Raw genomic sequence first — 14,177 nt, forward strand, 5'->3', positions numbered from 1 at the left:
GTTTTTCATCTATTTTGCTATCTTGGTTTCATTGTCCTTTTGATAAAAACCTTAAGTAGTTCTTTTAGAGAGAAGCTATGCATGGCAAGTTTCCTAAATTCCTGCATGTATAAAAATAGCTCCTTTCTCTCTTGCCACTCAAATGTTCTTTCAAGTGGGATTTTAAGTTTAACCAAATTGTCTCCTGAAACTTTAAAGGTATTATCTACCATCCAGTGCTATTAATGAAACAATTTATAAAATCTGATACTTTATACATTGTATGAAATCTTTTGTATTCTCCTAGGAAGTTTTTGAAATTTTGTTATTGTTGTCATATCCTTAAACTTCTAAAACTTCCAAGCACTATAATTTTTCTTGCTTCTTTGTCCATGTACTTTGTTCTTTACATGCTGTGTTGTTTTAAAACAAAGATTATCTCTCTTCATTCCTGGGAAGCTGTTCTTTTTTCTATGATTATTCCATACCTGCCCATTCAATCAGGTCTCTCCCCTTGAGTCTACCTTCCATTCCTCATATTATATATACATATATAACATATATATTTTTTGGGGGGGAGTCCTGTTTTCTTTTTACTTTTCAGTTCACTCATTTGAACCTAATTTATGTTCTGATTGCTAATTCATCAAAATGTTTGTTTTCCACATTTGATAATTTTTATTATGTAAAGTTTTTTCTTTTTTACATTTTCTCTTGAATTTATGAGAGTTGGTAAACTTAAGCTGGTAAAACTTATTTTTATCATGGTAAGCATAATAAAGTATATTTGTGTTGATTTTCAATGATATACAACTGACATTTAATATTATAATGTAATGTTATATCAAATACACAAAATATTTAAAATGTTATTTAAAATAATTTTGCATATACCTTTTCTGTATCTTCCCTTTTTATTCAATGTGCTTCTATTACCAAATTTTATAACTCTAATTGTTTGATGTTTCTTTGCTATATGCCCAACATTGTGTTTGAAACTACTGGATGTATTTATTAGAGTCTATCTCTGATGAGGGATAGGGGAGCATAACTTATGACTGAGCAGGGAGTGTGGGGAACATTTTTTCTGATATACCCTTCTGGGGTTCAGTACCTATCTAAGGTGATCATACTGCTCCAAGGTTCTTGCCCTCTTTCATGACTTGGTCCTTTAAGCAAACATCACTTTCTTCTTGCAATGCTGCTGCTTCCAAATTCAGTGTGTAGGGTCTCAGTGAATGATGAACATGCATTGTCCTTCATCACCTTTCTCCTCACTGATTTATAGGCCTAGTAATTCTCTTTATAAAGGACTTTAGTTTACTCAAGTCATTTGAATTTTTCAGTAGACTGGCTTCTCTGTTTCTTCTATATTTAAAAAATGTCCCCAAATTTCTAAGTGTCAGCTTTCCATTCTGACCATTTAAATGACTATCTTGGCTTCTGCAATTGTCCTGTTTGCCAGCTCTCCTGCCTGGGCTTATGACCTGATCTAGTGTGATTTCATCCCTGGACAGCCCCCTTTTCCTGGGAGGTGAGTCATCCCGCCCAAAAAGAGTGGAGCCAGCTGAACTGTGCCAGTCCCTGAAGCCCAGGGGACCTTCTGCAACTGTCCTGTCTGCCTGCTATCCTGCCTGGGCTTATGACCTGATCTAGTGTGGCTTCATCGCTGGACAGGCCCCCCTTCCTGGGAGGTGAGTTGACCCGCCCAAAAAGGGTGGAGCCAGAGGATGCACACTTCATTTAGCCAATGAATACCACAACAAGTAGAAAAACCCAAAATACAAGTGTGACAATGGGAAACAATGCAGGCCAGCACCAGGCACAGAGAATGAAGATGGCAACTTTGATAACCCAAAAACGACCAACCACTTAGCTAGTCTCTCAGATATGGACTTTAGAGAAGAAATCTGGAGGACGTTCACAGAACTCAAAGAAAGCATAGATTGAGTTGAACAGAACACTAATAAGAACCAATAACATATGAAGAAAAAGTCAGAAAACTCAAAACTGAAATAACAGATCAAATAACAGGTCTGAAAAACTCAGTAGACAAATTGATAGACAAAATAAATAAGCTCTCCAACAGGGTAACAGCAGCTGATGATAGAATTAGTGTGCTGGAAGTTGAGATGCATAACAACTCCATACAGCAGAAGAGATTGGAAAAAAGCCTTAAAGCAAATGATCAAAAAATGGAAAAATTAGTAAAAGAATGTGAACAGATCAAAATAGAAGTCTATGATAAGCTCAACAGAAACAATTTAAGAATAATTGGAGTTCCAGAGACCCAGGAAGAAAATCTCCAGAGACTCAACGGTCAAGAACATCATTAAAGAGAAACTACTAGAGCTAAAGAATACATGCGATCAAATCCTGCATGCCCAAAGAATACCAACTAAAAGAGACCCCAGGAAAAACACCCCAAGGCACATCCTAGTCACAATGACGAACCCCACAGATAAGAGACAGAATACTGAAAACAGCAAGATCAAAAAGGGAAATTACATTCAAGGGAGAATCCTTGAGATTTACAGCAGACCTGTAACCAGAAACACTTAAGGCCAGAAGACAGTGGTGGGACATAGTGACAAAACTCAATGAAATAAATGCTTTGCCTAGAATACTGCACCAAGCAAAACTCACTTTCAGCCTTGAAGGAAGTATACATGGCTTCACAGATAAAAAACACCTCAAAAACTTTACAGACTCAAAACCAGCCTTAAAAGAAAAACTGAAAGATTACTTTAAGGCAAAACTGACCAATAGACACACCAACTTCTACACAAGGATGGCACTAACTCCCAGGGCAATTCTTTCTCTCAATGTCAATGGACTAAATGCACCAGTTAAGAGACACAGAGTGGCTAAACGGATCAAAACACTCATCCAACCTTCTGCTGCCTACAAGAAACACACCTGAATAGTCAGAACAAATATAGATTCAAAATCAAAGGATGGAGGAAAATCATCCAAGGAAACAATACACATAAAAAAGCTGGGGTGGCCATACTAATATCAGATGACACAAACTTTATACTCAGAAAAATTGTAAGGGACAAAGATGGACATTTTTTTTTAAAATATGAAACGCTTCACAAATTTGCATGTCATCCTTGTGCAGGGGCTATGCTAATCTTCTCTGTATCATTTCAATTTTAGTATATGTGCTGCCGAAGTAAGCACAAGATGGACATTTTGTATTAATCAAGGGATATGTACAGCAGGAAGAAAACACTCTCCTAAACATATATGCACCAAATGAGCGGCCAGCAAAATATTTAATACAAATGTTGACAAATCTGAAAAAAGATATCAATAACAACACAATAATTGTGGGAGACCTCAACATGGCTTTGTCAACACTTGACAGGTCAACTAGACTGAAACCCAACAAAAATATAAGAGAAACGGAAGAAAGAGGCCTAGTAGATATATATAGAACACTCCATCCCCAGAAACCTGGATATACATTCTTCTCCAATGTACATGGTCATTCTCCAGGATAGACTACATGCTGGCACATAAAACATACCTCCATAATATCAAGAAGATGGAAATTTTGCAGACTACCTTCACTGACCACAAGGCTCTAAAATTATATGTGAACTCCAAAGGGACACAGAAGAAAAACTTTAACACCTGGAAATTAAACAGCCTAATACTGAACAACCAGTGGGTCTGAGATGAAATCAAAGAGGAAATCAAGTTTCCTGGAAACAAATAACAATAAAGACACAAACTATCAGAACCTATGGGACACAGCAAAAGCAGTACTGAGCAGAAAATTTATAGCTTTCCAAGCACACACCAGGAAGGAAGAAGGAGGGGCATACCTGAATAGCTTAATGATGCAGCTCATCGAGTTAGAAAGAGCTCAACAAAAGGAACCAAAAATAGGGAGACAGAGGAAATAATAAAGAGCAGAAATCAACGAAGTGGAAAACCATAAAACAATCCGAAATATCAATGAAAGCAGAAGTTGGTTCTTCAAAAAAATAAACAAGATTGATAGACCATTGGAAAAACTAACAAAGAAAGTGAAAGAGAGATACAGAAACTTGATAACTCATATTAGAAACGAAAAGGGGGAGATCACTACCAATATCGCAGAGATTCAAAAGGTAATCAGAAACTGCTTTGAGAAACTCTATGCCATTAAATCTGAGAACCTAGAAGAAATGAATAAATTCTTGAACTTTTATAACCTTCCATGTTTGAATAAAGAGGATGTATCATATCTAAACACCCACATCACTATTGAGAAAATTAAAATGGTAATCAAATGTCTGCCTAAAAACAAAAGCCCAGGCCCAGATGGATTCACTAATGAATTCTTTCAAACCTTTCAAGAGGAACTACTACCAATCCTGGCAAGACTCTTTCATGAAATCGAAAAAATGGGAACACTTCCAAATAGCTTTTATGAAGCCAACATCATCTTGATACCTAAACCAGACAGAGATGCTACCAAAAAAGAAAATTACAGACCAATATCCCTGATGAACACAGATGCAAAGTTCCTCAACAAAAATTTGGCAAATAGGATCCAATGCCTCATTAAGAAGATCATCCACTACGATCAAGTAGGTTTCATCCCAGGAATGCAAGGATGGTTTAACATCCGTAAATACAAGAGCCATCCACTGAGTGGGAGAAATTATTTACCCAATACCCATCAGGTAAGGGGCTAATATCCAAAATAGACGAGGCACTGACAGAACTTTACAAGAAAAAAACGTCTAATCCCATCAAAAAATGGGGAGAAAAAATGGACAATTTGACAAAAAATAAATACAAATGGCCAAAAGGCACATGAAAAAATGCTCCACGTCACTAATCATCAGGGAGATGGAAATCAAAACAACTATGAGGTACTACCTTACACCACAGAGATTGACACACATCACAAAGTATCACAAGCAGTTTTGGTGGGGATGTGGCGAGAAAGGAACTCTTATCCACTGCTGGTGGGAATGCCGTCTAGTCCAACCTTTCTGGAAAGTGATATGGAGATTTCTCCAAAACCTGGAAATTGAGCTCCCATACAATCCAGCTGTACTACTCCTAGGAATATACCCTAGGAGTACAAAAATATAATACAAAAATACCTTCCTCACACTTATATTCATTGCAGCACTATTTACCATAGCAAGACTCTGGAAACAACCAAGATGCCCCTCAACAGACAAATGGCTAAAAAAACTGTGGTACATATATACAATGGAATATTATGCAGCCGTCAGAAGAGATGAAGTCATGAAATTTTCCTATACATGGATGTACATGGAATTTATTATGCTGAGCGAAATAAGTCAGAGAGAGGGAGAGAAAGACGCAGAATGGTTCACTCATCTATGAGTTTTAAGGAAAATAAGACACTCTTGCAATAATTTTCAGAGACAAAAGAGAGGAGGTCTGGAAGTTCCAGCTCACGACATGAAGCTCACCACAAAGAGTGATGAGTTTAGTTAGAAAAATAACTACATTGAGAACTATCCTAACAAAGAGAATATATGAAGGAAATAGAAAGCCTATCTAGAGTACAGGAGGGGATGGGGTGGGGAAGAGGGATATTTGTGACATTGGTGATGGGAATGTTGCACTGGTGATGGGGGGTGTTCTTTGCATGACTGAAACCCAACCACAATCATGTTTGTAATCAAGGTGTTTAAATAAAATATTAAAAACTAAATGACTATCTTGACCTTTTAAATGACTTTGTTCTCTGTTTTGGGAGATATTAGAGATGATTAACATTTGAGGGAGTTGGGTGTGAAAGGGTTTGGACCAGGTGCTAATCCTGTCTCTGTGTTCATGAGTGACCCCTGATGATTTTGTGGAATCATATTTGTTTTCCATAGAGTTGCTTAAAGCAAACACCTTAACCCTTATGCTATCTCCATCTCGATATGGTTAATGTTATATTAATATAAGTGCTGAAGAATGTAGTTATATTAGATCTTCATGATAAATAATCACAGTTGGACTAGATCAAGATCTAATTAGAAGAGGAATAGACAAATTGAAACTATGGTAAAAGTTAAAATGTATGATCATTGTGACATTGACTTAAATGCTTTGGGTAAGCGTGACTAGGTTTCTTTGTTTTGGCTGGGAGATAAATTTTGTTTGAAAATATTGGGGCTGGAGTGGTGGCGCTAGAGGTAAGACTTCTGCCTTGCAAGCGCTAGCCTAGAACGGACCATGGTTTGATCCCTCGGCATCACATATGGTCCCCCCATGCCAGGAGTGATTTCTGAGCTCATAGCCAGGAGTAACCCCGAGCATCAACGTGTGTGGCTTCCCAAAACCAAAAAATTTTGTATAATTATGTAATTTTCATTTTTCTAAATTTTATACTTGTGATTTAAATAACAAAGAAAGTTTATTTTTCTCTTTTTCTATGATTATTTTGCTTCTCCATTTCTTTTAGGTTACAAACCAAATGGTGACAGCATGTAAAGCCTATATTACTGATGGAGGAACAGTTCATATCTGGGATCAAGAAACACCAGTTGTATTAACTAAGATTCAGGTTTGTATAAGCATTACATTTTCAACAGTAAAGCTTTTATTCTCTGATCCAGTGTTGTTTACTTGGTACTTCCCCCCCCACTTGGTACTTTTATAAGTAAGTTTTATAAGAAATTAATTATGAAAATAATGAGTGGCATGATAATATAAAAAGACTGATTAGAATGATCTACTTCCTTTACATTGTGCTCCTGTAAAAGTATAAATTGATCTTAGCCTTGACCTATTTCAGACACCTCTTGTGTGGCTCCATATAATATAACTCTCAATTCTTACTCTAGAAGCTGCTATTTTTTTCTTGATATTTGCATTAATTAGATTGCAATATATTTTTAAATTGACCTAGTAATATTGCCATCTACTTTTTTTGGGGGGGGGTCACACCCGGCGGTGCTCAGGGGTTACTCCTGGCTGTCTGCTCAGAAATAGCTCCTGGCAGGCACGGGGGACCATATGGGACACTGGGATTCGAACCAACCACCTTTGGTCCTGGATCAGCTGCTTGCAAGGCAAACACCGCTGTGCTATCTCTCCGGGCCTGCCATCTACTTTTAAACATTTTAAAATTTCTACTTTTTTGGGGGGGCACACCCAGTGATGCTCAGGGGTTACTCTTTGAGGCCAGAAATCGATTCTGGTTTGGGGGACCATATGGGATGCCAGGGGATCGAACCACAGTCTGTGATAGGCTAGTGCATCCTAGGCTAGTTCCCTTGTGCTACCTCAGTGGCCCCAAAATTTCTACTATTTTTAATATTTTTATGTAACCTTAACAGGTTTTACATTAGTTGTTTTGGGGAATTATACATGGCCCCAAAATTTCTACTATTTTTAATATTTTTATGTAACCTTAACAGGTTTTACATTAGTTGTTTTGGGGAATTATACATGGTAGTTCTCAGGGGCTAGGATTATTCTTTGCATGTTGCTTGGGGGTTGTTCTTTATAGTATTGGGGGCTATGATATATCTACACAAAGTAATACTATGCAAGTGTAAGGAAAAAATGAAGTCATGAAATTTCTTATACATGGATGCATATAGAGAGTATTATCCTGAATGAAATGAGTCAAAGGGAGAGGGATACACATTGAATAATCTCACTCATTTGTGGGATATAAGAAAAAAAATAGTATGGCAACAATATCCCCCCCAAAATAGAGATAAGAGCCAGGAGGACTAGTCCATGGTAGGAAACTTGTCACAAGCGTTGGAACAATGTAATTAGAGTAGAGAAGGACCACTATGACAATGATAGTTGGAACCTATCACTCTGGACAAGAACTAAGTGCTAAACCGAGATAAAGTGATAGTCACAGTACCCATTTCATTAAAATAGTGTAAACTACAATGTCTTAAAAGGGAAAAAAAGGGGGGAGAAAGGAGAGAGGGGAGGGGTGAAGAAGAGAGGGTGAGAAAGAGGGAGGAGTAAGAAGTAAAATGCCTGCTCCAGAGGCAGACAGGGGGAAGGAGGGGGGAAAACTATGGACATTCGGCAGTAAATGTGTACGGGTGAAGGGTGGTGTACATTGTAAGACTAAAATCCAATCACGAACAACATTGTAACCGTTGTGTTTTAATATAAGGAGAACAAACCATAAAAATAAATTAGGAGAATTAGCATTACAGACCTTATTTTGTTTAATTTGTTTTGGTGGTCTGGGGGTCATACTTGTGGGACCCAATGATCACATCTGACAGTGTTGGGAATTATGCTTTATCTTATACATGCAAGGCAAGTGCCCTCCAATTGAGTCATATCTTGAACCCATAGACCTTACTTTTGAGGACTCAGTTCCTTCTTTTTTTTGTTTGTTTGTTTTTATTGTTTGATTTTTGGGGGGGGGTCACATCCAAAACACTCAAAAAAACTCAGCAGGGCTCAGGGGTTCCTCCTGGCTCTACACTCAGAAATTGCTCCTGGCAGGCTTGGGACACCATATGGGATGCCGGGATTCAAACCACCGTCCTTTTGCATGCAAGGCAAATGCCTTACCTCCATGCTATCTCTCCTGTCTTGACTCAGTTCCTTTTAAAAACAAAGAAAAATTTCCTCAAAGTACTTCTCCCTAAAGTTTAAAGGTATTCCAGTGGTTAGGAAAATAAAAGCTCTAAATTTGATTTTATAAATTATTTATTTGAAAATAGAGAGAGAAAAATAGAGAGAGACAGAGAGATAAAGAGACAGAAGCAGAGCAACCAGTATACAAGTTACAAAGAAGACATTAGGGGCCAGAGAGATAGCATAGTGGTAGGGTGTTTTCGTTTGCACTCAGCCGATCCAGGACGTATGGTGATTTGAATCCCGGCATCTCATATGGTCCTCCATGCCTGCCAGGACTGATTTCTGTATGCAGAGCCAGGAATAACTTCTGAACTCTTCTAGTTGTGACCCAAAAACCAAAAACCAAAACAAAAATAAAAGAAGACATTAAGTGAATAAGGACATTATTGGTATTATCGATATAGCACCAGGTTCCTAACCTTATTGACTTACTGCCTCCTCTTCAGAAAATAAGTTACCCACTTTTTTTCTGGAAATCAAACAAACAGAAAGCACTGCCCAACTGTTCCTGAGGCCAGTACTGCCTGCTGGAGACTTCCAGTGTCTCCTCCTGCTAAGTGGATAGTATCACCTATTTCTGGTAACAGTCAAAGAAGTATGGAAGGAAGCAAATGTAGAAGGAAAATAGAAGGAGTAAAAACTACAGAAAAATATATATAGCTCACCTATAATGCTAAGGAGAAGGGAGAAACAAACATGATTTTGGCAAAGAAGAAAAATAATATTAAAATATATTGTATTCCTGAAGCCAATATAACATTAGATATCAGTTATATTTCTTTTTTTTTTAATTTTTGGGACATACCTGGTTTTGTGCAGGAGTTACTCCTGGTTCCGCATTACTCTTGGCGGACCTTAAGGGGTCATTATAGTTCTGGGGATCAAATCCATGTTGGCTATTTGCAAGGCAAGCACCCTAGCTGCTGTACTATCTTTCAAATCCCAGTTGTATTTTCATTTTACAAAAAGGGAATGGCAGTAGAATCTTGGAAATGAAGAAGATGTAGCATCACTTTTCTTAGTATGATGAGAACAAACATGTCAAAATAATGGAAAAGTGGTAAAATTGTAATAGGCTCAAACATGGAAGAAAAATATCATCTACAATAGTTATAATGACTTATCTGGCAGATAGATGAAAACAATGAACAACTTAGAAAAGGGAAAAAAGTTTAAGCTTGCATGTGACATGAATACAAGAATGCAGAATAGCTGCTGAAAGTGAAAATGGCAATAAAATTGATCAGTAGAGAATTGACCTGCAATTTCTAATGAAATATGTGTGCCTCACCCTTCCTGGAATGCTTGTGACAGAAAGCTATTGCTGGTTTTATGAAAACATATTCTTCTGGTGTCAAGAGAACTGATTTTATTGCAATGAAGAGTTCCCAGAAGCTAGGCTGTCATCAAAAAGATAACATACCACATCAAGTTGTACCTCCAGTTGACAATACACACTTTCAGAATAAATTCAAAGTCCATCCGCAGATATTATCTCTTGGACAGTGAAAAGAGAGAAGCTTTTGGAACAAACTTTGCAAATTATATCCCTTAAATACATCTGAAAGATGAGGGGAGTAACAGAAGCAATTCTAATACAGGAGCTAAAGTTTGTGCCTTGCATGTGACTAACCCCTGTTGAATCTTTGGCACTAAACGATCCTCTTAGCATCATTGGGTACAGTACTGTATCCCTGAGCCCTTGAATTGAACCACTGGTTATGTCAGCCAAAAATTAGAAGGAAGGGGGTGCCTAGGTCCCTGTGCCCTTCAGAGAAGTCTTTCCACCCAGAAAAAGAGGAAAAAAAATTTTTTTATCTGAAATGATAAAAGAAACTTATTGAACAATAAAGACAAAGCAAGATGCTCAAGAACAAATGCTGGAAGCAAGAAGAGGTATGAAATAATGGCAGTGTTTGCTGTGTGTTCATTATAAAATAACAACCAAGTTGATAGACTTTATCTGTCAATTGAAAAGAACAGGGAAGGAAAGAAACCGAGGGGCTGGAAAGTAAGATGAAGAAGACAGGAGGTAATGGGCAGGAGGCAAGGTCCTCAGATACATGAGTTATATCAAGGGTGGTATATCTAAATATATCAACTACAAAATCAAAAAAACTGAAATCATGACAAAACTGAAAAGAAAAAAGACAAAACTAAGCTTGAAAACTACAACAAAATTGTGTTTGTCAAGGAGGCAGGCTGGGGATTAGGAGGGAAATTGATGAGATATTGGTGGAAGAAAGTTGACATTGATGATAGGATTGGTGTTCAAACATTGTATTTCTGAAACTTAACCCTGAATAACTTTGTCAGGCACAGTGACTTAATAAAAATTTAAAAATTACTTATTGGTCTCTTGGACTTGACATTTTCATGACATGACATGAGAACATGTTTTGCTTCTTGGGTCATCTCTGTAGGAGCTCAGAGGTACTCAGAGTCAGGTATTCCTGTAGGCTGCATGCCAGAAAAGTACTCTTTCTTCAGTCCTCATGAGAACACTTAAAAAATTATTGCTTCCTCTTTTTATGATAAAACTTTTACTTATGGTAAAATATTCATAACATCAAATGTAATATGATCATTTTAAAAATAGATGTGGTCAATTCTTTGGGGATAATGAAATGTTCTAATAGTGTGATAATTGCATAACTTAAATGTTATTAAATCATTGTTATATACTTTGAGTGAATTATGTTTTTTTCAAATTGCATTTTTATGCTTTTTATTGCAATTTAAGTAAAATGGCCATGAATTTTATCTTAATAAATATGCTGTCTTGTGTGTATAAAAATAAATGGATGCATCTGTGGCATTTTATATATTTACAATGATGTGTATCTACCTTCATTATCCATTTCCAGAACTTCTGCTTCTTTTCAAACTGAAATTCTATACTTATTGGAGATTTCTCATTTTCTCCTATCCAAATCCAGTAATCTTTGTTCTACTTTGTGTCTCAACAAAGTTTTCTATTCTGGGTTCCTCATGTAAGTGGAATCAGAGTATTCTGTTCTATATAACTTCTTTCATTTAGAATATTTTCAAACTCAATTATGTTGTATTATGATTCAAAATTACTTTCCTTTTATGTTTGAGTAATATTCCATTCTTTGTAACATTTGTGTCTTTAATTGGGTTGATAGACATTTGAGTTGCCCTACTTTTTGACTACTGTGAATGAATAATGTGGGTATAAACATTGGTGTAGTAAACTTTTTGAGACTCTGCTTTCAATCCTTTTGAATGCATACTTAAAATGGAATTACTATTACTACTAAGGGTAAATTTTTAAGAGATCATTAACTGCTCTCAGCAGCTATTCTATTTCATTTTCACCAGAAGTACATAAAATTTCAGGTTATTGACATCAATACAAATGTTTTCTAAAGTCTTAAAAAAGTAAGTAATAAGTGTGTGAAGTATAAAGTTATGTTTGCAGTAGTTTTTTGGGAATGGGATTGGGTCATGTCCAGAATTGCTCAGGAACTACTTACTCCTGGGCCTATGCTCACGGATCACTTATGGCAACATTCAGTAGACCATATGCATGCAAAGCAAGCTATGTTATCTTTGTACTATCTCTCCATAACCTCTCGTGTTTTTCAAATAGCCACGTTTCTCTTTTTTTTCTGAACGTTGGGACTCTCTCTATAGTTTCTCCAGAGTACATTTTAGTAATGAAAGTAAAAACTTAGTCCCCCACTCCTAATTTCAAATCGTCAAGAGTTAGAATGCTTCACATAGAAATTAGTCGTATAATTTTATAATATCCTCAAAATCACTAGTCATTTATTGATTAAATTAGAAATGGAAGTTTGGTTTTATGAATTCAAGTTTAGCCTGATTCCTATTTCATCAAAGCATTTTATAGTATGGTTTTAAGTCATAATTGAGGAAGCAATGATACAAATTGTCAATCAGGATTAAGTCTCTCCAACATGAAGAAACTAAAGTGTAAAGTGTAATTGAAATTAATTTCTATTAAATAGTGTATTTGTGATGATAGAGAATCTTATCTGTATCCCTAGCATTTTAACAAGTAGAAAATAATAAAATTATATTGACTTAGTGAAAAATAATGAGTGGTCTTGAAAACAGTAATGATGTTCGTAAAGTGTGAGAAGAGCGGAGGAAGACATGTCAGAATTTAAATATCTATGAGACTTGTATTCACAAATTTGAATATAAGAATTACCTACAGAATGTGTTTAAAATTTATATTTCTAGGTATTATAGAAATTCTGATTAAGTACAATAGACTGAATAATGACTTCAAATATATTTTATGTTAAATGACAATAGGTAATTGAGGTTGCAGATGGAATTAAGTTGGCTAATGTACTGACCTTGTGATTTATTCAAGTGAATCCAATGTAATTGCCAAGGTCCTTAAATGGGGAAGAAAGAGGTTAAAGCATCAAAATGAGATTGTATAAATGAGTTATTGTATATATGGAATTCTTTGCAACTGTAAGAAAATAATGACGTTTGCTATAATTTAGATAGGACTAGAAGGAAATCATGTTACATGAATAAGTCAGAGGGGTAAGAACAAATAATGATCTCACTCATCTGTATCTATAGACAAACAAAACAAGGAAATAGGTCTTTAATAGAAAAACTGAGATTACCATGTAACAGGGCGAGGGATGAGAGAAGGAAGGAAAAAGTAAATTAGAAGGGACATAAGAACAGGAGTTCTTATGATCTCAGTCACTTTGTCTTTTCTTTTTTTTTGGGGGGGGCACACCCAGCAGTGCTCAGGGGTTACTTCTGGCTCTGCACTCAGAAATCTCTCCTGGCAGGCTTAGGGGAACATATAAGATTCCAGGAATTGAACGTGGATCTTTCCCTTGCAAGGCAAATGCCCTACTGCTATGCTATCACTCTGGTCCATGATCTCAGTCACTTTGGCAAGGGTGAAGTGACTTTGTTTACCAAAATTATGAAGGTTAGCACTATTGTAATCATGTTACCTAAATAGCAGAAAATAAAGAATAAGGGGCCGGAGAGGTAAAGCGTTTGCCTTTCATGCAGGAGGTCATCGGTTCGAATCCCGGCACCCCATATGGTTCCCTGTGCCTGCCAGGAGCAATTTCTGAGCCTGGAGCCAGAAATAACCCCTGAGCACTGCCAGATGTGACCCAAAAACCACACAAAAAAAGAATAAAGGAAAAAATAAATTATAACTAGAGATATATATTTAGATAAAGATTAAAGTGTCCATTGATGATTAAAAACATGTAACATTTTTTTAAGATCATGTGGTTTTTAGGAAATGTCAAATTGACGCACCTTCTCTATTTCCAATAGATTCCCTAAGCTGGTTAAACTTTCCAATGGGTTAGCTGTAGCCCCCTATATTGAATTTTCTGAAATGATCTGTCAGACCATAATATCTTTGTGGAGAAATGATAAATTATTATTGTATAATCTTTATATTTATATGCCAGTATGAATGCTGATTGAGATTCTAACTGAATAAACAGACACTATATAGTTGGTAGAGAATTCTAGCTATTTATATGTTATTCTCTCTCTATATATTCTCTACATAGTCTAATTATATATATCTAGTTATGTATATTCTA

The 14,177-nt window shown here is 36.3% G+C and overlaps 1 protein-coding gene and 1 non-coding gene across 2 annotated transcripts in view; one reads left to right on the plus strand and one right to left on the minus strand.

The window, feature by feature from the left end:
* The window catches only part of DNAH8 (dynein axonemal heavy chain 8), a 406,635-nt gene that overhangs the window by 50,302 nt on the left and 342,156 nt on the right, over positions 1-14,177 (plus strand). The window contains 1 exon segment of the mRNA XM_049765310.1: positions 6,416-6,517. Coding sequence (XP_049621267.1) covers positions 6,416-6,517 — 102 coding nt within the window.
* On the minus strand, positions 3,059-3,165 carry LOC125996657 (U6 spliceosomal RNA). The gene has a single exon (XR_007491339.1). It is a non-coding gene; the product is annotated as a U6 spliceosomal RNA (small nuclear RNA).

This window comes from Suncus etruscus, chromosome 18, assembly GCF_024139225.1.
Source record: "Suncus etruscus isolate mSunEtr1 chromosome 18, mSunEtr1.pri.cur, whole genome shotgun sequence".
In the NCBI taxonomy this organism is placed as follows: domain Eukaryota; kingdom Metazoa; phylum Chordata; class Mammalia; order Eulipotyphla; family Soricidae; genus Suncus; species Suncus etruscus.